Source organism: Microchirus variegatus (assembly GCF_963457635.1).
Source record: "Microchirus variegatus genome assembly, chromosome: 11".
NCBI classification, from domain to species: Eukaryota; Metazoa; Chordata; class Actinopteri; order Pleuronectiformes; family Soleidae; genus Microchirus; species Microchirus variegatus.
The window spans coordinates 17032140-17056160 of record NC_139812.1 but is presented as its reverse complement, the minus strand read 5'-3'; the positions used below and the strand labels follow the sequence as shown (position 1 = coordinate 17056160).

General features: G+C 42.4%; 1 protein-coding gene across 1 annotated transcript; it reads right to left on the bottom strand.

Annotated features, from left to right (window-relative positions):
* Positions 1-1038: 1038 nt before the first annotated feature.
* Positions 1039-15847, bottom strand: foxn2a (forkhead box N2a). Its single transcript, XM_083898192.1, has 6 exons — positions 15722-15847; positions 5709-6283; positions 3814-3938; positions 3640-3686; positions 2918-2986; positions 1039-2204 (listed from the first exon to the last, which is right to left on the bottom strand). The coding sequence occupies exons 2-6, from the start codon at positions 6267-6269 to the stop codon at positions 1831-1833; spliced, it is 1176 nt and encodes a 391-aa protein (XP_083754318.1). The 5' UTR covers positions 6270-6283; positions 15722-15847; the 3' UTR covers positions 1039-1830.
* Positions 15848-24021: the final 8174 nt, after the last annotated feature.

Sequence of the window (24021 nt, the reverse complement as noted above, 5' to 3'; positions counted from 1 at the left end):
GCCCCCCTCTTCCAGTCGACACACACAGGACTCTATTGAACAATAGAGCTGTGCCAATGGGCCCGAGGCTAGTCAGACGAGCCCTTGTTCAGGGTCACACTGTGTTCATCCCACAGTCCTCCATGACTAATTAACTTACAGCGAAGAGTGTCGTAGAGGACATCTGATGATGCATCCATCACTGGCACGGACCTGAAATCCACATTAATGCAAGGTGCATTTCTGGCAGCCTGCCACGTGGTGCGTTCAAAAACATGCGGTGGCAAGAGAGACGGTGTGCGGTGGAGCCGCCACACATTGTGCCATTGAGTCGAAACGGCACTGAACTGCTGAACTTGGTGGGAAATATTTGCCAGCTGTAACATGGTTATGTGGAACCTGTTTGAGGAAGCAGTCACACGGAGAAGCAGCTACAGCTAAATAGTAGACATTATTATTAACTAGAATGTGTCTTTTTACAGCCAGTGTTGATCAGTAGCACATTACTCAGTACTATTTAACTTTAATATTATTACCTTATCCAGTGACAAGAAGTGGATTACAATTGCAAATGCTGATTTACTGCATCACTACATCAGAATTTGTTATGTTTTTCCAGGTCACATGAGAATAAATATGCAGAGAGCTGTAAAATAGATTGTGAGACAGGTTTTTTTGCTTTGAAAGGCTGCCATGTTTGTAGTTTGATCATTTTGTTTCAATAAAGTAGGTTTGATCCTAAATAAGCTTGTGCATACTTACAAAAGCAATATAATAATGAAAACGACAAATGTAACATTACTTCTGATACAAAGTAATACGACTTTTCAAACTAGAAATAAGTTAGTTTTTAAATGTCCCGAGTATCTTGCCTGACACTGTTCACAGCAGGTGGCAATGTTGATCAAAACTAGTGTAGGTAAATGATGTAAAGTGACGGCATCAGAGTGTGTCAAAAGTCTCGCAGTGTGGAACATCAAGATGCTCACAGTGGTAACAAGAACAGGTTTTATTAATATTTTTAATACCATATATAATGCAATTGCATATCTTTGGCGAAAATAAATCTTCGTTAGCATACAAAAACCAAAAGCCAACAGCTTTAACTTGTTTAGCACTGTATTGGCCGCACAAAACGGAGCAAAGTAGTATAGCTAACTTTGCAACAAAATTTGGCAGTGGCAGAGTAATACTATTTCCATAAAGGTTGTGGATCGATTATTGCATCTCTCTTACAAGAGGAAACATAGATCAAGAATTCCTTTCAAAAACGTTGGCATTTTTTCTGTTTAGCACAAAAAAAGAGAGAAATTGATAACAACAGGAGGTTAGATTTTGTCTGTTACAAACATGCACTCATTCGCTTCATAAATAGATTCACTTGGAAGAGGATACAGGTTTGAGGAGGAAGCATGCAACGCTTTGAGTAATAAAACCTTCAGCTTGTCACACTGTCTTTCAGAGAGAGAAAAACAATTCTTGAATCATAATTTTCCAGTCTAAAAGATGCAGGCAGGTCATTGTGGATAGGTATCTTGATGGTCCTCCATAGCCCAAACACCCATTCCCAGCAATCAACCCCCCCGAGTTACAAAAGTCTCTATATGGCTTTGTTCTCCTGTATGAACGATACTATTGCCATTTGTTTTGTTGGACAGGAATTTTCCCAAACAAAAAAGGCTCAAAATGGCCAGTGAACGATCAGATAAGGAGAAGGAGGCACACTGGGACACAAGATCAGGAGTCAGAGGTTAGGGTTCACAGGGTCCGGAGTATGATTGGGGCAAAAAAAAATAATCTTAATTTCCTGTTGAGTTTGTGCTCTTGACAGTACATTTGGAGCCCTCAAATTCAGCTGCGTACACCAGCGAGGTGCAGCAAAGAGCCGGCAGCTTCCTTCAGCTCGTCGTCTAGCTCTGGCTTGGCCTCACGTCGTGCCCTCTTGCGGACAGGCCACTTGATCGCGGGTGGACGTCGTGAAGTCTGGTGGGTGCCCCTCTCGTCCCAGAGGTCGGAGTCCTCGTCACTGTGGAAGCCCTCGCTGCCGGCACGGCGGGACTGCCTGCGGTCGCAGCCTCCTTCGTCCAGAGAGGATAGAGACGAGGAGGAGGAACGGGAAGAGCAGCGCTGCAGGGCTGCGCTGCTGTAGTTGTGGTCCTGCTTTGGATCACTGCTCACCAGGAAGGAATCGGGTCTGGAGAGGTCCAGTGGGCCGTCAGAATTGCCTGAGAAGGACATAAGATGGACTTAAGTAAACATTCAAATACAAGGTTATACTTTAAATTCTGATACAGCATTATAAAACCCACAAATGCCTCGTGTTAAAGTTAAGTAATAGGAATTTTACAGAGGAATGTATCTTAAAATAGACTAAGGATCGAATTCTATTGTGACTTTACAGTAAACAGCTAAATAGTTGAGCATTTCTCTGAAGAAGAAATCAGACAAACCACACACTGACGCTTTGGCTTTTGTTTACAGGTAAAAAAGCAGAAGTGAGAAGTTGTTTCTGTTCAAAAGGGAAAATCTGATTTAAAAATATCTTATTGTATGCATGAAAAAACAATGCATCTTTCTCAAGCTTTAGCTGCCGTAGCACTCTCTGAAGCATTTCACACAAGTATTTAGAAAACATAATTCCACCATTGTTGTAGCACTACAAAGGCTCGTCTTTGGGCTAAGCTAAATAACCATCCGCTTACTCTTGTAGTTGCCTTAAGTAGTAATCTCTCTAAGAAGAAAAAACAAGTAATTGAAATCTTTTTCCAAACAAGACCAAACATTTTGCTCAAACGAACTGGTGATATACACAAAACAAATCAAAGCACAAATAAAATTAAAAGAAGATTCAAGCAATGATAGGGTGGTACATGTCTGTGGAAGGAGACAAAGAATTGGGAGAATAGGTGAAAGTATGGCTGCTTGTGGATTCTCTTACATGGGTCAACGTGGTGCCCGGGGGCAGAGTTTAAGAGCATCATGGCAGTGGCAGCATCAATATCAGACTCTGGAAGAGGAGAGAACATGCATGATGGTCAGTCCTAGAGTGTGAGGGCATGGTAGCATGGTCTCTCTGCTAGGACTGTGAGGGGGCTGGACTCCTCTAATCATTATAAACCAGAGATATAGTGACCTGATCACTGTTTATTGAATGGATTGGATGAACAGCAGATTCATGAAAACAAACCGGAGGATATTGAGAGTCATTCAATCTCTTCAGACCTGACCAAGTGTCTAAAAGCCTCACAGCTTGCTTCTGGTGCTCTAAATTATTAATGATTACAGTGAGACCAAGTGCTAGACACTCAGCATCAGCAGAACCTCTGCCTGTCGTCAAGGTTACAAATCTAAGAGGCAGAGGAGGGAACGAGGAGGCAGAGACATTGACTGGGAGCTCTCAACAATATGGAATACATGAGGCATCAATGACTGGAAAGCAACAAATCAAACCAAGAGTTGGGGGGTAAAAGCACGGTGATGCTGAATGTTCTGGGACTGAAATGTGCAAAAGGCAACATAATCAAAATACTGCACAAACACAAGCTAGAAACAAAAGTGCACTGATTGAAATTTATGGACATCTGCACATCGTCGAACGGCAGGCGGCTTTTATCGCATGAATCCAGACTTAAAACAGATACAAGTTCACTTCGCTCTCACCTTTGAATGAGCAGCCTTGTAGAAAGTGATGGGGAGGTGAGGAGGCACTGTGGAAGGAACACAGACGACAGATACAGGAAACATTCAAGTTATTTGAAAAGGGCTTAATGTCAAATCAAGTGAAATCAAGAAACTCAAGAAAGCCAGTTAAGATATGTCTTGATTATGTTTTACCGGGGTGGGGAGGCGGGCGGTGTGCAGAAGGCATGTGCGGCAGGGAAGTGCTGCTTCTTAAGGGCTTGGATCAAGTTGGGGCGGTACTCTGGGTCCACACACCAAAGAGAACCTTTTCCATTTGCCTGTAGGGATGAGCAGGGACATTTAAACTACCATCAATGCAAGGAACTTTTCAGACAAGACATGAGGAAGACTGATTCAAATCCTGATGCGTGATCCTTACAGAACATAGGGTTTGACCAAAAATACAAAATTCCTGTTAGTTTCCCTTTAGCTAAACAAATGTTTGTGTCTTTATACAGCATTGGCAAAGCAGAACTTGTGATTATGTGAAATCTGTGTAGTTAATATTCATGTCTGCTTTCTTTCCAGCTTTTTCACTACCATAACAACTGACTACAATTTTTAACCATTTAAACTTTTATAAAAACCTCTGTTGCAACACACAGTATATACATATATATATAATATATATATAATAAGAGAAAGAAAGAAATATATATATATATTTCTTTCTCTCAGCTGATACAGTAAACTGAAAATCAGCACAGTCATAGGTCACATTTCATTATAATGTCCTCATTTTGCACAAGAAAACCCTTAAAGCAATAGTTCCTAGACAAAGAGAGTGGACTATAGCAAATGCATGAGAAACAATTCCTTAACAGCTTCAACAGAAGGAGCAAATAATTGCAGCTCTGAGTGAGGAATGAATGTGTCTCATGGCGATGTGTGCAGGAGTGTGTTAACTGTCACTTTATCTGATGGCAGCGTATTCTTGCCCAGCCTGGGAGGAGAATGGAGTGAGGAGGGAGGGGAATAACCTTGACTCAGATTACCAACCAGCCCTGATGCAGGAAGAAGGAAATGTCTCTATGGCAACGGAAACCACCAGCCAGTGTGTCATGTGAAACTAGTGCTGGTCTCTCAGCAGACGAAGAGAGCCCACACTCACTGTGCACCTGCATGCTGAGCGGTCTGCTCTACACAGTGTTTGCCACTGACTGAGTGCTAACCTCCATCCCGTCCAACGGTGGGAAAATATCAGGTCTTAGCCAGACACACAGTTTTGGCAGGACACGCTCTACCGGGCACAAGTCTGAACTCGTACCGAAGGCTCAATATGGCTACTGTTGTGTCACTCCCTGTATTAATTATAGTATAACATGCAAATAATGCTGGTTTGACACAGGCATCCTGAGGATGTTTGTTTTGGTGTTTTGGTATTAATCAATCAATATCAATGTGAAATACAAACCAGAGCTAGCTCCGGTTTCTTCTCCTCACCACATTTTTCAACACGTACAGTATAAAGCCAAAAAGCTAAATGGAAACTGCAACCATTAGGAAGTAAATTAACAATTTTACAATGAACTCATCATTGTCATCACAGAGTGTTTAAGCAGTTCTCACAAACATGTGATAATGAGAAGGCCAACTTCTCTATTTTTCCCTCTTCTATGCACAAAAATGCAGAATCAGGCTGACATTTTTTTTTCCTGTATGTCATGTTTGTTTAACTCGTCTTGCCTTGTTCCGAGAGTGGGATTCTTCTTACCCTGGTTAAAACAATTGCACTACGTTGCAGCGAATCAGGAGATAAAATCCTATCTTAGTGTGCTGTGTTTGCATTTCCTCTGAAGGAGGATCCGCGACCTTGACTGGATTCCACCCTCATTGCAGCAGAGACAGTGGGTCCTGCAGATGTGTGTTACAGTCCCAGACACAATCACATGAGACACGCTGCAGCTTCACACAGCGACTCACTCTTCTCAAACAGTGTGTTGCTGTATGAAGCTGCATTGTTCTATGGAAGATACGGTAAAATATGAATGTATCCTCAATGTAGTGTTCTCAGTGTGTACAGGATTGGACTTTGTGTGCAAACCTACCTTTCCCAAACTCCTCTCCACCTTGCGGAAGCATTTGTTGAGGGACAAGTTGTGACGAACTGAGTTCTTCCAGCCAGTGGGAGCATTTGAGAAATAAGGGAAGTGCTCAAGAATCCAGCCATAGATTTCTTTAACAGGCAGAGACTTGCTGGGAGACTGCTCAATGGCCATGTAGATGAGCAGAGAAAACGAGAAGGGGGGCTTCGACTTCAACGAGTCCCGCTCCCTACTTCTGCTGTGTGCTGAGGATGAGGAGGATGTAGGGCCCTGGCTTGACCCGTAGTCTCCCTCTATGTCAAAAAGGGGGCTTCCACTAGGCTGAGCTTCTGGGCCCCCAAGTGGGAAGTTCTGAAGCAGGTTCTCGTGAAGCCAGTTGAGGTTGGTGAGCTCCTCGTCTTCTGGGCCTCCAGTGCGATCCACACTGGTCGCCAGTGGACTGGATGCACACTCTGCCTCGGGCAGTGTTCCTACACCACAGACACCTCTGAGCCCCGTCCGCTCCTCTTGCATACCCGGGATTTCCGTTTTCTTATCTGGTGACATTCCAATGATTGGACCCATTAAACCAAAGAGGTCTGGAGGGAGAGAGAAAGAAAAGATTTTGTTGTTAAACTCAATTTCAAAACAGTGTTGAAATAATAGGATGTGGCACACTGGACTGATATGCGCTCCGTAGCAATGACCTTGTTAGTCTCTGTTTTCCCTGAGGGCAAAACCCCTGTAGCTGTATCTGTCTCGCCTCTATTGTACTTCCTGACCCTCTCTCTCTCAATGCCCCTCTTCTCCACTCCTGATGAGGACGGAGAGGCCCTCAGCTCCCCTTCCCCTCTTCACTCAAGCCAAGGAGCATTGAGAAGTTCCTCTTAAGCAACTGAACCAACTTAAGGCTCCACTCCTCAACGCCCACCTCCCTTCCTGACAGGACTCAGCCGCTCGTTATGTGTAAATGAGCATGAAACCTTCCAATAACTGCAGGGACGAGTGGAAAGGCTCCATCTTACAGAGCGGATGACTCTTACAGGCTGATCTCCCGCAATCAGACAGGATCAAGTCTCAATTTGTCACATGCCAGATTAAGTGGTGTGAAGGGGCTGCAGTCAGTCATTTAAAAGCATCGAGAAATTCAATATTGCCAGGAGCTCTATGTCATTAACAAATTCCACCAAAGTACTCTTAATAATGAGACCATTTTTTACATGAGCTCGGAGGAGCCATGTCATCTTGTAGAACATTTAGCATTTTAATTGAAGCAAATGTTCAGAATGGACTGTAGTACGGGTTTCAACATGATGTACAGTATTTCCACATGTCCTACCAACAAAGACACCTGCATGATTGAGCTAATTTACTGTGGTCTCAGCTACCGCCAACCTTTATGAATTGGGTGTCACCATGATGTGGTCCCTTTAACTAAGAACAGAAAAATAGGTAATCTAACGAGCTGCCCTGGGTTCTGAAGTGGTCCTGGATGCTCTGGATCCACACCAAGAAGGGAGTGGGTTTTTGAGGAGAGGAGAGGGAAGGCACGGCGTGTGGTGAATGGGTATATCTTTCCATAGCTTAGTGTAAGAACTGGGTCAAAGTGAATTGTTTGCACAGTACGCAATACTAGCAAGGGAGTGTACAAACACTGGCACACAATAAACAGTTTCTGAAAGCAAGTCAGCAAGGACAGGAGCAGGAATAAGAAGCCATTAATGCATTTACGAAATGACCACTCAACTCTGAATTAGGGGAGATGCATACAACAGACAGACAGAGGCACTTCAAAATCTAGTGCCATAACTTTTTCCAGCCTTAAACACAGTGTTCTTTTGGTTTATTCTATAGATGGCTTCAATTTGGCTACATTGTGTTCCGCATTCTTACGCCTGCCAATCCTCTACTGTTGGTTTCACTTTGCAAACACTGCTGTAATTTCATTTTTGCGATCACAACCAAAGGCGGAGTAAGTCAAACAGGTTCCCAGACCAAACGGCAAAGGGACAGGCAGAGTAAACAGAGGAAGCAACACAACAATAGGGAAATCCTTTTTGCGCAATAAGACCAAGACAAAAACAGCAAACTGAGATCCAGGGATTGAGCGGAAGGCAGAGGGAGAAGGGAGTCAGCTGAGAGACCTAGCTGGTAGGTAGGCTATGTAAGGTCTAGGATGAATCACGGCTCTCACCAAAATAGTGCAATGAGGAGCAGTGAGCGAAATGCCCATTTGTCTCTCTCTCAAGGGACAAAACCCAAAAAAGATATTCCCCGACACAAAAGGTTCAGACTCTGAATTTATCCTTAAAATATAAGTCTACATCGAGCTGTGTAGGGACATATGTTTAACAATGTAATAAAGAATAGGGGTTCTGTTGATGTAATTAAACAACATAGTTAAATGAAAAACAATGCAACCATGATGTCCTACTTTGGGCTATTCATGACGAGTTCAAGCCAAGCCTACATCATGACCCACGTGTTGCGTTATATTATCCAATAAATCCTGATGACAAACATTAAGCTCTCAGTAAACAACAAGCTAAAGCCCCTTCTCAACTAGACAACAACAAAACACTTAACCACATAGAATTCGCTTCTGGGTCAAATAAATGTACATGGAAGGTACTCTCTTGAATGTGTTCTTGAAGATGACTTACTGAGGGCAAACATAAACCCAAACTTCTACACCGGGTCTACTTTCATTTGAAAAACCTGTGTTGAACCATAACTTATGATCGATAAGAGGTATAAGACAGGTCAGCCAAAAAAGGACCTCTGCTAATTAGAAACTGTTTTTTCTAGTCAGCGATAGTCAACTGTAAACACTACTTTATTCCCCTTTTTCTGTCAACTTGTTTATCTGTTGTGTCTGGGGAATGGAAATAAGGCATGCCTGGAGTAAAGAGTCAGACTGCTGATTCACCTTAAAAGCACAAGAGAACTCCACCTCAGTTCTTCCACATGGCGCTGACCTCTCAGCCCTTGGGTACCAGACAGCGCTTATCCTCTTTTGACTAGATGCTCCAGAAGACCACATTTGAATATCAACAGACAGGCAGGGTGGACAGGATGAGAAAGCTGCTCCACATCCAGCCAAACACAGAAAAGGTTCACCATGACTGCAGCTGGTCAATTACCACTGCTGTTGCGATGATCGCAGTTATCATTGCTCTTATGAAAAGGCATCAAAGAGAGGCGGCTGGGAATGCACTGAATGATGGGATGCTAGAGTGTAAAAAGTGAAGAGGGGAGAGGGAGAGGGAGCTAATCAGCCAAACTGGCCTGTTGACTGTAGCTCATCCTTGAAAATACACCAAAGCTGCAATGGAGCTGACCCGATGGCTCATCTGCAAGTTAAAATAGCCCAGCCGCACCGCCAGCCTCATCATATTCATGTGCAAACAGGCAGGCACTAACAGCAGGTGCCAAGGCACATTTTCCCCTCTTTCAAACTGCTCTTTTATCCTGTTAAGCACTTAGCCTATTCAAAAATACACAAAGACATATGGAGATAGCTTTAAGTGGCAAATCAAGCCGTTGATGTGTCAAATATGTACAGGGGAAAGTAAAGGAGATGATAGTGGCATCAAAATGAAGAGGTTCTGGTTGGAGATGTTTTCTGGGAGCGAATCTCACAATCAGGACTCAGTTGCCACGGCAGCCAGTGTTGTAAGGGAAGCAATTGTGCTCACGTCTGTGCATGAAGAGAGAGCTAATGTGGGGAGATCAATACAGGCGGAAAACGCTGAGGCCAGCAGTCTGCTGCTGTTCTCCACAAACCTGTCTGACAAAGAGTGGTGTGAAAGACAACAGCCATCCTGGACGTCATGGCACTCGCTGACTAAATGACATTACGGCAAACTTGTATTATTATTTACCATGCAATTAAAAAAAACATGACAATTTAGCATTTACATGTAAATGATAAAACAAGATTTCAGGGAGAAACAAAAAAACTAGACATAAATTGTGTATGCAACTGCCTGTTAATGCTTACACCACACCCTTTTCACAGGAAAATAAACCACTCGACACAAATCAGTTACACCTCTGTAATAAATACACAAAGGTGTGTTGCAGAGCCCAATGGCAATGGCTGTAATTTGAAACCCTAACTGATATTTAGGTGACTACTCCAGTCAGGCTGGAGCTCTAAAACTGTGAATGAGACAAAGAAGGACTGAGTTGGAGTGGGAGAGACGGGGAGAGCGAGAGAAAGAGGCTCTTCCAGAACAACGTAACCAAGTGTCAGTGTTCTGTTTTATGGGCGGGTCAAATTGTACCATAACAAATAAAGCATCCATTGACATGAAGGCTAATCGGGCTACTGTTAAATAATACATTTTTAAAATTAAATTACTGAATGGATCAAAATGGCACACTCTGTGTCCGAGGTGAAGAAAACAGTAAAGGCCTTTTTTTTTCTCCACTTCAGCTCATACAAAGGAGCGGTTGTTTTTGCTCTCGTCATGTTTCAGAAGTGCTCAGTATTCACCTCACAGCCTCAAACAGAGAACCGGGAGGGGAGGAAACACCTCCCGCCTGTTGAGGAAGTTCATTTTCAGAAAACAAATTCAGACTTCACACGGAGATAGTTTGACTTGTTCTGCACCAAAAAAGTTGGAGTCGAGCAGCGAGGTGGCACTCATCTGAGTGACAGGATCTACTTTGGCAATCTATGAATGACACCATGATGCAGCTCATAGAGTCACTAGCTGATGCAATTACTTAACAGCTAAAGGGGGAAAGCAAACTAAACAATGGTTCATGATGATGATGTTTATCCCGAGACATTGATTTCACACCGAGTTTTCAAGCTCAAACTCACTGTACTGCACTTTGACTGTCAACAGAGATGAGGCCTTCCAAAGTACATGCCTCCCCCCATACAGCCAACACTGCAACCTTATCTTTCAGGTCATGTGGCCTGTGAGTTCGGTATGCAAACACCAATCAATGTAAACAACAACTTTAAAAAATCAGCACTAACTGCATCAGACAATTCGCTTTACTTAATGCACAAATCCTTGTAATAACTAAATGAAAGGAGGTTTTATTTTTAAGTTTCAATACTATGGGAGCTTAGCTGAAGTTTCAACATCAGCCCCCTTCGGAATGTGCCATGTAAAAGATTACCGTCCATGTGAATGCTAAAAGTGTTTGTGATTTGTGCACAACAAACACAAAAGACAACTTCATTCTTGAAGTGTAGCAAACTCTTTACAAACACTTTTATCTGCATTTTACATTACAGCCTTTTTATATTTAAGTAATTAAAGTATTTCTGTTCTCCAACCGGAACCGCTTTAACTAATACTGACATTTTTGGTTCAAAACGGTACAAGCATATCGATAAAAAAAAAAGCTGTAAAAGATTTATTACTTCCACCAAAGAGGTCACGTTTCAGCCTCTGTGTGTCTGTTTATGAGCAGCAAAGCTTAAAAAGTTAAGACAGATTTTATTTTAATGTTCTCCAGGGTGTAGATAGTTCAAAGAAGATGGTGATACAAAAATGGATCCTCTTTTGAGTTTTACACTGTGGGGAACGGCCTTGGTGGAGGTTTGCACTCTCTTTGTGCTTCCTGTAGTTGTTCACTATTTTTAGGGCAGTGTATAAATTACTTTCTACTTATTGGTGCAATGCCACATTTGTTTTTCTAAAAAAAAAATTAGGGGTATATCAGTTGTAACGAACATGGGGCAAATGTAGTGAAATCAGGACTAGACGGTGCGCAATCACAAAAAGAATAATTACACCTGTTAGTCCCTGACAAGGACACGATCTCTGTTGCACCTTCAGCTCAAATTTAGTGAATTTTTCTGGCAATAAATCACCATAGAGTTGTGAGAACTATCCCAGACCTTTACAGAAAACAAAGCTCTACACTTGAGCTGTTTCAAGAGCCGAATCCAGAATAAAACAGGCATAAATCTGTAATAATAACAGTGTGTGTATGGTTATTTTTATGTTTACACTTCATCAGACAATTAACCATTGCTGTTCTATTGTCAAAGGTGGTGCTTTCTGGCACCTCAGTTTGCACTGGCTCCTAAATGTATCTTTTCTTCAGCCCCAAACATCCAAGGTCATCCCAGTCATTTGCACATAAGTTGGTAAGCCCGTAAGTTTTGTCTTGCCACCATCGATAAGACAAACCTCGTTACTTCAGCCAGAGCTGACGAGACAAAGGCCCATTGTGACACAGGACACAGCCACGTTTCCGTCTTCCTTTCTCTCAATCAAGGAAACGCTTGCATGATTGTTGCTTTCAATGAGGCGGGCCCTAATGAGCTGCGTCTTGAGTCCACCCAGTCGACGTCAAATGAGACAGACACAGGACAGTCAGGGAGTTTGAGGGAGAGTGGAAGGGAAGGGAAGGAGGGGCCAGTGCAATCAAGAAATAACTAGAGCGAAGGAAGAGGTGCCACAACAGGAAGAGGATTGTAAATATGCCCACTTTTACAAATCGACAACAATTGTGACGAATAACGTGATCAAAAACAATACGTGGAAACATTCACACTTTGAATTTCCCCTCAGAAGGACCAAATCTCAACCGACTCACGGTTTTTGTTGACGTCATGAGAGCAACTACAATAAGTTGACCGCAGTTTAAAAAACGGTGACAGCTGTTAGATGGAAAGCTTTTGGGATAAAAATAGATGTAATTAAGCTGCACCATGATCTCTCTGGAGGCAATGAAATGACAAAAACATTAAAAAAAGACAAATTGGTCATCTTAACAGAACGGGGAAAACTAAATTCACAGCTCCCACCTATATTTGATTAACTTAATGTCAAAGTGGAGACCACACACTCCCGGGGACATTCATTTTTCAAAAAACATACAGGAGCAGCTTCTATCATTCAAATAGGACTTTTTACTTTTTTTTTAAATAAAAATGTTTACTTTCTTTTACTGACAGTTATATACTGAACTGCATTTGTAGTAAGCTCGTCTATGTTCACTTAATTTACAACACACTCTGAACGGGACCGTACCTATGTTCCCTGGGTCCTATGTTCCCCGTTTTGTATGTGACCGGGGAACATGGGACCTTTTTGGGAAAAACGGGGAACATAGGACCCAGGGAACATAAGTACGACCCCCTCTGAACAACACACACCACAATTATAGAAGACATTTCTATTTAAAAATCAAAGTCACAAGTGACTTGGCAATTACAGGTTATTCAGAGAACAACAGGTTAAAAAATATGAGATAAGAGTTTTTTTTTCTCTTCAGTCAATCCATGAGAAACAAGGTTTGAACAGTGTTGCACAATCCCAAAAGTTTCTGCCACAGGCTTTCGTAATGACAGCTAGTCATATACCAGCAACAGACATGTTAGATTTTAGCAAACGCAGCCTATCCCTGGGTCAGAGTGTACAACGCTGTGATAAGACTGATTACATGGCAGCACCACCATTTTGAACGACAGATTCTGAACCACTCTTGCTTGGACAGAGGATAAGAGCCTCGAGCTACAACCCAGTAGCAAGCAATTTCCTGATTAAAATGTTTTAAAATTAACACTCAGTACTGTGTTGTCACAACTGAACAGGAAAATGGAGCTCGACTGGATTTCACGTGATAGTATTGCCGTGCTGTGGTGGTCTCTTGTGTTATGTTGATTCGCTGTCATCACGCATCCTTGTGTTTTGTAAACACCGAACAAAAAACACAGTGACTTCTCAGAAAAACAACTGTGTTAACCAAGTTGTAAAATTGGTAACTTTTGTTATTTTTTAACAATAATAAACACACGTATAGACTCTGATCTTATCTAATCAAAAAAAATGTTAACAAGAAAGTCAGGGTTTACTGCCGCCAGGGTTGTATGAAACCACCAAAAGAAACCTTGACTCTTGGAAGCAATTGTCACCACAAGCAGTTGTAAATTCAGGTTATAAGTTATGAACAGTTAAAGTTAAATTTCCCTGATAATGACAGGTACCTTTTTGAAACATTGTGAGGAAAAGGCAAGAATACTACACTGCATTAGTTAGTATATAATACTGGTCAGTCTACCCCCATTTCACCTCTTGCTGAGATATAAAATACGCCAAACCATAACAGAATGCTACCTGTAGCAACTGCAATACTCCAGAAAGAATATCCTTACACGTATACGACAAAAATAAAAATCCTTATAGTTATTAAAGCCATTCCCAATCAGCAATAGTTGCATCACTGGGTTAAGACAAGTCTTATTTATAGAAATGAATGCAAGTGTAGCAGATACTTGTCTATTCTGGGAGGCAAAAGTACTTACCCTTCTGAGGCTTCGGTACATACCAACATGTACAGGAGTGGATACATGTTAAGACTACAAACAACAGACACCAGATGGTTTGACCTACAACATGACCATGGAGAATCTGGCAATAAAATAATGACAGTTTAACAGCAACATCTATTTCTTTTTTGTCTTTTTTCTGTCCCTCGCGCCCATGCTGCCTTTGTCTATTCACCACTGGGAAACTAACAACTCAGAAGAAAGACAGTCACACCCTGAGAAAATGAAAACATATGTTCCCATCAACCTTTCGTAAAACAAACATATAAACAAAAACCCGTCCATAAAAAAGGTAGCAGGCAGTTTAAGTTGATCTACTCAATAATTAAGGGAAAAGGGCGTTGATCCATTCGCAAAAACATTTGAATCTTTGAGAGCTGGTGTCACTGGATGCTTTTAAATGAATTGGATATGATGACAATTGTTTCATGTATATTTGAGCTATGACCGTGCGCATATTTATGCAAAATCGGGTTGGTTTGTCCTTTTAGGCTCCTGTAGAAACAAGATGGTGGACTCCATAAAGCAAACCCCTTGTTTTGGATACGTCGGGGTGCTTTAATTAATATCCTAATAATTGTGTTTTCTGTAAATTGATAATGTGTCAACATTTTATGATTGTGTATTTTATTCTTTCCAACCCATATTTTTAAAAGCATTTTTACAGAAATGATGATATAGTTTTCAATTTTAATGGCTTTCCTGTTTAAATAAAAGTTATATTAAGATTAAAAACATGTGTCCAACTGGATTAAGCAGAGATGTTTTTCCTGCACTCTGATATTATTGGTAGAGCACTCAGTATCTGGGACAATCTTGTGATAATCCATTACATCATGTGGTCAGCTAGCAAGCGTAGCCACCAAACCGCTGCTACTGCTCATTGCACCGTGAAATATTTTCAAGTATTTTTATACATAAGAGCGTCAGATGCAAATCTTAAAAGTGACACCAGCAAACACACTTTTATTAACATGGCTGTGTGCTACAAATGGACAATATAGCGCCCAAAACAAGCACATTTACTGGCACACTGGCATAAAAGCGAGTGGGAAAGATGAAAGTCGTGTTAGCAAAAAAACAACTAATATGCTTTGTCGCTAACGCTAAAGACGTTGTGACGTTTGAACACCACAGACTTCAACACTACTACGCTCACGAGCGAGCGCTGCCAGGAACACAATGAGGAATACAAAGTTACGCGTAAAGAAGTGGAGAAATTGCTCAACACTTCCCGACACGAGGCGGACATTTCTGAGCATTCGAGTCGCACTTTGGTTAGCTCAGTGTTGTTTAGCGATAATTCCGAAGTAAGTTGAATTGCCGTGACGTCAGCTCACCAGCACAAAGTCGCGGTGACGGACGCTCAGTGAAGGCGAACACAACCACCGCTAGCGTTAGCACAGCATTTCAACTGTACCGGAATATTATTACACCTGCTCTACTTCCACATATCGAACCATAACAACGGCTCGGTGCCGTGGCGATCCTTCACTAGCTTTACGCTTCGAGTCAACACAGAGAATTGAGGTTAACATGAGCTAGCTGACTGACCACATGCTGTCGCCTGGTCCTGCCATGCTGACTGCTCTTAGCAAAGTCACATTTACTTTTAGCTTGTTCGAACCAGAAACCGTACACCGCTTCAACAACACTCGTCACACAGAGGAAACATTTAAAAAATAAATAAATAAATACAAATAATTTTAAAAAAGGGTGATAAACTTACATTCATGCACGGCGTGCCTCGCTGTGGTGTTTGTTTAAAAGGACACGTTCGTGCGCAGCAGTTTATTCAGATGTCTGTCTCACACAATGTCAGAGATCAGACCAGCAGCTGCTTCCTCCATACACGCGGCGCGCGGATCACACACCGCACGGCAACGCTACCAAACCCTCCTGCCGTCGTCATGGCAACAGGTCCGCTCCAGCCAATCAAAATCCGATCCCCTCCTATCTCCCCTGGCAACTGCCGCAGCGCAGGAGCTCCGCGAACGCGCACGCCATCCCATTTTTGCACCGTGCTTTCACTTCTATCGCCCGCTGCCTTGTAACGTAATCTACAAATGAGGTTGTCGCTTTTTTTTGTGTGTGTGTGTGTGTGTGTGTGTGTTTTTTAAACATACTTAATCGTTGGTGAGGCATCGCCGAGTGTAGGATAATAATGTGATTCATTCTAAATACAATAAAGTGTGTGTGTGTGATCAAGTCGAAAAGGTCCCAAACGCATAATATTCCCGCGTTATTTGGGCTACACAAACACCTCGGGGCGGAGAGAAAGGACGTGTCACCACACCCAGTCTCATGACGATAGTGGACCCTCAACAAGGCCCCTCCTAGAGTAAATGATGATTCAATGAGCATTGAGTGACATGTACATTCACATCAGACTCGTGCTGGGTGATACCTGAGCTTGTGTGCAAAGCAACAAAGTGAAGAAAAATAAATGGGAAGAGAAAGAGAAAGAAAAAGAGCACAGTTGTATTTGGGTCAGAAAGTAAAAGTAATTTATTTTAGTATATATCCAATCCACTTTATTTATAGCACAGTTGCCCAAAGTGCTGTACAGTAACATTAAAATGACGTTAAAAATAATACACAAATAAGTGAAAACACAACCTCTCACATTCACAGGGCTATTATACGTCACATATAGCTGTGTTTGGATAGGAGTACTCCCAGAAAGGCTGTGAAACTTTTTTTTTCTGTGTGTGTCTCTTCCAGGCTATCTGTTGGGTGCAGCTTTACTGGCCAACTGACTTCACACCAAACTGTAACTTTCACATAATGGTGATACCTAACTCATCTCGCCAATTCCGCTTCATAGGCGTACACGAGTGTCCCTCTGTTGACCGATCTAATATCCTCTGTGTTTGCTTTTACTGTGTCTCAAACCCAAATACCTGCCGTGCGGCAGTGCTGCTGTAAATACTTAAGCAGTGTTGTCGATGCACACCCATATTTTTCTCCTTCTTTTCAACTGGACAAACAGGCTTTGCAGTAGCATAATGACTGTTATGTGTCAGAGTTAATGCCTGTCTGATATTGTGGGAAGTATTTTTTTTTGTTGATCTGGGGCTTGTGGCTTTTAACAGTAAAGTTGCTCCATTTACTTCTTCTTTATTTATTTTCTTTTTCTTTTTTGATGAGTAGCTATGTTTTAAAGTATATACAAGTCAGGTGCTTGAAGAGAGATTTACTGGCTCCCCGAACGCCTTCGTTTTCATTAATTATTGAATTGATTCATTCATGTTTTTCTGAGCCATTGCGCAGGTTGCCGTGGCATCGTTTTCTTGCACACTGAGCTATTCTTAGGGCCAGCGAGCAGCATAGACTGTGTCCCATTTTCCCTTCAAGAATCACTCCCAGGGATGATGAAGTTGCAGATCTAGCAAATGAGAGGGGAGAACTAGATGCATGAATCACCAGGGAAACACTTGATTGAAGATGCCTTGAAAAGACAGATCCATTAGTCCGTGTGCCTGCGATGGTGCTAATCTGATTGTAAAACTGTTAGGCTAAAACAGTGAGCCCCGCTGACCACCATCAGAGATGTTCATAACGGTAGTGGTGCATTTCCTGCGTCATAGAACATTCTGTCTGACCAAAGAGCTGATGATGGGACTTTGAAAATTTGATTCAATTTGTATCAAAAGGGGTAGAGGTAAAGAATCGAAGGATTATAGACTTTCAGAGGAGTCCGCGTGAGGCAGTAAAAGTGGTACAGATGAAGAGATGAACAATAAAAAAGTCTGCCTGTGATGGAGGGTCGTGAGCGAGCATGAATGAGGATGCAGTGTGTCTTAGCAGCCAGCCTATGGTGGCATAGTGGTCAGGAGGCCTGCTGCATTAATGGTCCATAAATCTGCGTGGACTGGCTGGTCTGATGCCGCCCCAGTGAGACCCTCTCATGTGGAAAATGAATCAGACCATTTTTACAGAGCACAAGTGTGGATGCTCTCACCCTCCCCTCGCTGCCAGCGAGCCGATAAGAGCTGCTGCACACGCACGGCACTCCATTTCAGCAGGTCTGGAGCTCATAAAAGTCTCTATTAGTGACAAGCCTTGTTTGTATGCTGCTCTTCATTCAATCTGTCCTCTTGCTCTTTGTTGTTCTGATGCCTGTTTTCTTTTGTCTCATTTCACACAGCTTTGGTTTTCTGCAGTGGGAACACAAACACTCACACTTTGATACGCAGACAGTAAAGAGGTGAAAACAAGACAGATTAAATCACATTTCAGAGGAAACTAGCTGTTAAGACTTGGAACATGATTGTCTTGTGAATCAGTCTAATCTCCCCCTCTCTTTCTCTCTTACTCACACAAACACAGACATGCAACATGCTCTTAATAAAAAGTTGTGTTTCTGTATGACTTTGGCCATTATTTTCTTCCTTGGTCAAGTGAGGACACAAAGTTCAGCCACTGTCCTTGTCCTTGCAGACAGAGGATTTAGATGTTCAAACAATCATCAGCAATTGTTATGGGAATGAAGATCAACAGACAAGCGGCACCCTGATCTAATTAGTTTGAACCGTCTTTGAAATGCGAAATGCAGGAGCCCATGTGAGAACTGTGACACAGATTAAAGAGTGCTAACGCACTGAAACCCACGCAACTGCATGTGCACACATGTGCGCCATGGCATTTTCATTTTCCTAGGTAAGTATGGTCAGGGTGGTTACTGGTTAAACAGGTCGTATTTGCATTCTCTCCAGGACAAGAATGAAACTTGACTGTGAAGCTTTCCAGATGCCACCTGCTGGGTTAATTGCACAAGAAGGAAAAAAAACTGCCGGTCAACGGAAAAAATAAATAAAAATAAAACAAGCATCACTAAATGAACATATTTACAATGAAAACGGTGTAAATATGTGTATGCCCTTTAACTGTCAGCTGAGCAACCAGGCGGGGTCCGCTGTTTCAAATGCAACACTGTCTTTGTTCTTCAGGTTTGTTTTCCCTGGAGCCTTTGCCAGATTCGGCCTGCAGTTATCCTCATGTGATGAGTGTGTTTGCCTACAGGAGCCTTTGTTTGACAATCCTTTGCTGCTAACTGGGTCTTATGAATTGTGTCAGCAGTGCAGCAGTGGGCTGATTGTCTGTTATCTGTCAGCTGATAACTGTCACCTTTAATGCACAGGCAATAAAATGCTCAACATGTAGGGCGGAGGAATGATCCTTTCAACAGTGAAGCAAATATCCTGTAATTCAGTATTGATTCAGTCTATTTGTTCGGGTTAGATTGGACAGATGCTTGTATAAACAGGTCCAAGTGTCTGTTCCAGTGGAGAATTAAGTGTACCAACATTAACCAAGCACAGTGAATTTAATATCCTTCATGGAAAAGAAGCCAGCAGTGTAACTAACTATTAAGCCATGAGTTTTATTTGAGCTCAGTAAACGATGAGGTAAACAATCATGTAAACTATTTGTAATGACGCATTCACTAAGAAACATAGACTTACAGTAGACCTTTAGTAACCTCTGAAAAAAATTAATGATGATTCATTGTTACAATCTCTGAAAAGCTCAGATTGTATTTAGTGACAGTTTGCCAAACCTTTTGTTCCGTACACCTTGTAATGAACTTTGGTCCCTTTTTTTTTTATTTCATTGCCTTCAGTGTTGTTCTTTATTGACCAATATCCATGTTATCCCTGGCACTTTTAAGCACACTAAAACGGCATGACTCCTCTTTTAAAGACTCTCGAATGGCCCTGCGATACAATACACCACGTGCAGGGGGCAATTGAATTAACCCATTGATCTCTAGCTGTTCTATTGCCCAGCTAAATTTTGTTATTCAGCCTAAATGACTGCTTCTTGCAGGCAAATGAACACTTGCAGTCAATTAAGTGCAAAGTAAGAGGGGGGGATAAAGGAAAGATGTCCCACTCTGACATGTACCTGCCATTTAAAACGGCCCATCAGCGACGTGGAGTCATGAAGTCTGGTCAGCCAATGAGTTCAACGTAAACAACAACACAACACCAGAAGCTTTGTTTCTTTGACACTCCCTTATCTTTATACTGCATCTGGTCCTCCCCGCCTTGCCTTGGTCACAGACACACTTTTATCTTGTGGTACAATGGTAGTCTTGTGCCTGGCACTGTTGTCTGGCACTACCAGCTCTGCAGTGGGCTATGACATGTATGAGGGATTGGTAGTTCTCCTTGAGCGGTGTGAAAACGTGTGTGTGTGTGTGTGTGGTTGTTTTCTCATGTAATGTGATCATTTTTAACTTGTACGTGCAGTTTTGAAGTGATCGTCGCAAAATATGCACATGGAAATCTGACTGTGACCGCATTTTGGTGTCAAAGTATCACTAATCTCAAACCCTGAGGTTATGGGATACCAATTTAAAAAATATAATCCTCAATTTGACTTCAGGCAACAGTCAGGAGGGTATATATTGGCCGAAATTGAATATACTGTATGTTCTCTGTGCAAGGGCCTTGCTTTACTGTGGCCACCATCTTGCACGGCCATGCATCCAGAGCGTCTTGAAGTGGAAGCTTATTACGCAAACAAAGAAGAACGACATCATCTCTGGTAATCACAGGCTTCCATAATTGCCTGACATGCTTGGGAACGGGAGGGATGAGTTGAAGAGTTGTCTGTTATTTTTTGCAATTAGCAGGTTTACCACAAGATTCTTACACATTCCTGTGACCTTTAAAAGATATATTCAGCTGTGACATCTGTACAATGTCAGAAGGGTTTGAAAATAATGTACTGGTGGCAAAAAAACAATGTTAACATAACAATATTGACAGTTCATTTGTACGAAAATACTGTGTAACGTCCACCATTATATGCACTTTTTAAACTCATTATTCGTTCAATCACCTCAATCAAGCATGTTTGGAACAAGGATGGGTGGCATCGATGAAGGGATTCATCCGACAGGACTGTGTGGATGTCTGCTTATGATGATACAAGTATAGTGCGTTGTATGTCACATACAAGTGCATGTATAAAGTGAGAATGACCTGATGCCTGAGGGGCAGAGCATAACCTGCCTGGGTCTACAGAGAGCCTGGCTGACTGTGAGGGGGCACACGGATGTATAGTGTTGAGAAAGTGGTGCAGTGCTTCTCTGTGCCTGGCTGAGCACTGGGTAATGAAGCATGGCTTAGAAGAGAGGAGAGGAGTGTGTCTGCAGGGTAGGCATGGCCCTCGTGTTCCTATGCAACCAGGGCGGATGGCTAGGTGATGCAGGACCGCCTCTGTTCTACTTAGTTGTCATGCTGCTGCCACACTTTCTTCCCCTTGTTCTGGTTTGCTGTCCCTTCTTTCCTCCCTCCTCTCCCATCCTTTTCTCCTGCAGCACAGGAGTCAGACATCATCCCTCAGTTTGCGCCCCCCCCCCCCCAACTCCCCCCCAACTCCACCCCACCCACCCACCCATGTGACAATACACCAAAGGTCGTAAAAGATAATCAATAAACATTAATCCACATTATCATGTCAAACGAGAGGGAATTAATATGGACAAAGCATTTGATGCGATTGAATCTGGTCAAATCGGATCCAATCAGAAATAACCGGTAAAAAAAAAAAGGAAAACACACCAAAGTATTTGTTTATTATTTTCATTCGCTCAAATTAGACTGTTGTTCTCTCGATTGATTTCTCCTCCTTCCTGTCTGTGAAACAGTTGGCTGCACTTGCCCTTTCAACCAGAGGTCTAGTGAGAGCAGATGTGCTTTTGTTTCAGGTGTGGTGGGCTGGCTGTGATACTTTCCATAAGCAGAAGTGCTTCTTCTTTTGTATTTGTGTTTGCACGTTGGTGGATACATGTAACAAGTTCAGTCATTCAGACGAGGGTGTTCATATTAGCAGAAAAAAAACAGGTCATGGTGTCAAACTGTGTGTGTGTTTATGAGTCCGGGGTGTTTATGGTTTATCGTTTCAGAACTTTCCTTTACAAGAGTTGGCAGATCATTGTCATTAAGTGTTAATAAACTAAATGACAACAAGACACAAGCAAACGACAACCTGCCATTATCCTCCGTGACTGATTCTCCTCCGAGACACAGCATTACGCCATTACAAAGACAAACTCTAAACATATTATCATCTATTGTGCAGCCACACATTTTCTGTGGGCAACAAGTGTAGATCTATTCTTAGCTGATGGCCTGGGCTTCTGCACTTTCTGTTCCTGCTTCTGATACGTTGAATGGATTGAGGTGTGATTCAGTCCTGCCAGGTCTGACTGTGCTAGTGTAGCCTGTGTCCAGCTGTATAGACGGTGGGGCCCATCGACCATCTGTCCCCCGACCAGCAGATTCAAGGCACTGTCCCCAGAGCAGAGAACGAGGGGGTGGAAGCGATATGAGGTCGGATGGGGGAAATCAGCTTTGTGTTGCCATAAAGCTGTCTTTCCTCTCTCCTAGCAACGGCCTCCCATTTCCTTGGTTTTGGGTGGCATGGTCCTGTTGGTCGGTGTGCAAGGCCCCCTCACTTACTCTCTCTGTCCTATTTATGGTAATGAGCCATCTGCCCTCTCTGTAACAGCCGCCCAAATAGAAGCGAGGCTTCGGGGGGGGGGGGTGTCTCTGACAGACAGTCAGAGACAAAGACGCTTATCCTGTTGTGTCTGCCTCTGCACCAGTGGATGCCTTCAGATATGGATAGGATTCAGTGATGGCCAAGAATGGAGACAATCCCACAACATGTTCATCCTGTTACAAGGAAGAATGCAGTGTGTGTGTGCATGTGTAAATAGACAGTGAAAGTGATGGAGACAGAGAGTGCTACCACCTGCAGGTCAGTACATTAGGTTGTTAGACACAAAGAGCATTTGTATTTTTAGTGACCCCTCCCCAAGCACACTCACCCACAACATTACACAACGCTACCATTACTGAGAGCCGCTATATGGATGCACCTTTTTAACTTGGTGACACAGGAGAGTGGTGGGCTCACCAGCCAGCGCAGAGCCACCCAGCATTCAATAGACCTCTGTTGCCACTGGATACTAGATTGGTTACCAAGCCAACACATGTGCCTCACTGTCATATCTCCTACATATTAGCATCAAAAACAATAGATCTTGACAGTTAAGATGTCTGTGTTTAAAGCTGTAAAGGTACATTTCAGTATATTCGTCTAAGGGGGTAAGTGATCTGGTATAATAAAGGATACTATGTCAGTCCATCTTTGTCATCAGAGGAACACAGCTACTGGAGTGTGAACAGAAAGGTAATTTGTGTTGTCACTGAAAACACCAAAAGGTGAATCCATTCTTTAAAAGTAATCACTTTGATAAAACTGCTGATTAAAAAATAGATGACACAACAACCAGAACAAGAACTTTTTCTTAATGTGAACAACGGGTTTCTTACAAAACCATTTTCAACACAAGGTGATCCCAACTGAGGCCAGCCAACATTAACCCCATCAGACAGACAGACAAATGGGTCACTGACCACAGAACAACAATTTACAGATGGTCCTGCTGACAGGCCCGTGGTTGAGTGAAAGCACAAGAAACAATAGGAAAGCAAACAGACAAAAAAATATATAAGTTTGCATGAAACAACAGCATTGCATCAGTTGTGCAAATGCTGCCACCTAAAGGCAGTTGCAAAACAGTTTTACAGGTACTTAATTAATCAGTGGAACTGTATTAATTTAGATGAGCCATTACATGTGCTAATTAATTAGCATGTTGTCACCACAGGGACATATTGATATCCTACTTGCATGCAATGCAATGCTGAAAATAGCTGCTATAAAAAATGGGGTTCGGTCAGTCAAACAGGAGGTCATGGTTCAATGTATTGAATGCACACAATCAGTAAATGACAAACCACCCCACTGTTGTCATGGCAGCAGCCTATGGGGCAGGAGGTCTTGGAAGATAAAAAGCAGGGTTTTACCAGTGTCTGAGAGGAATTAAAACACACACACACACATATATATATATATATATATATATATACATCAAACGAAACAAAAAACTTGTGTTTAAATTGAGGCGTTAAAGAATCTCTAGGGTGAGGCATCATTAAGACA

Bases quoted from the DNA above. Each gene is read 5' to 3' on its own strand.
- foxn2a (XM_083898192.1), bottom strand. From the start codon at position 6,269: ATGGGTCCAATCATTGGAATGTCACCAGATAAGAAAACGGAAATCCCG. The intron at 3,687-3,813 runs GTAAAACATAAT...TTCCTTCCACAG, and splicing joins CCGCCCGCCTCCCCACCCCG to TGCCTCCTCACCTCCCCATC. The intron at 2,987-3,639 runs GTGAGAGCGAAG...CTCCTCTTCCAG, and splicing joins ACAAGGCTGCTCATTCAAAG to AGTCTGATATTGATGCTGCC.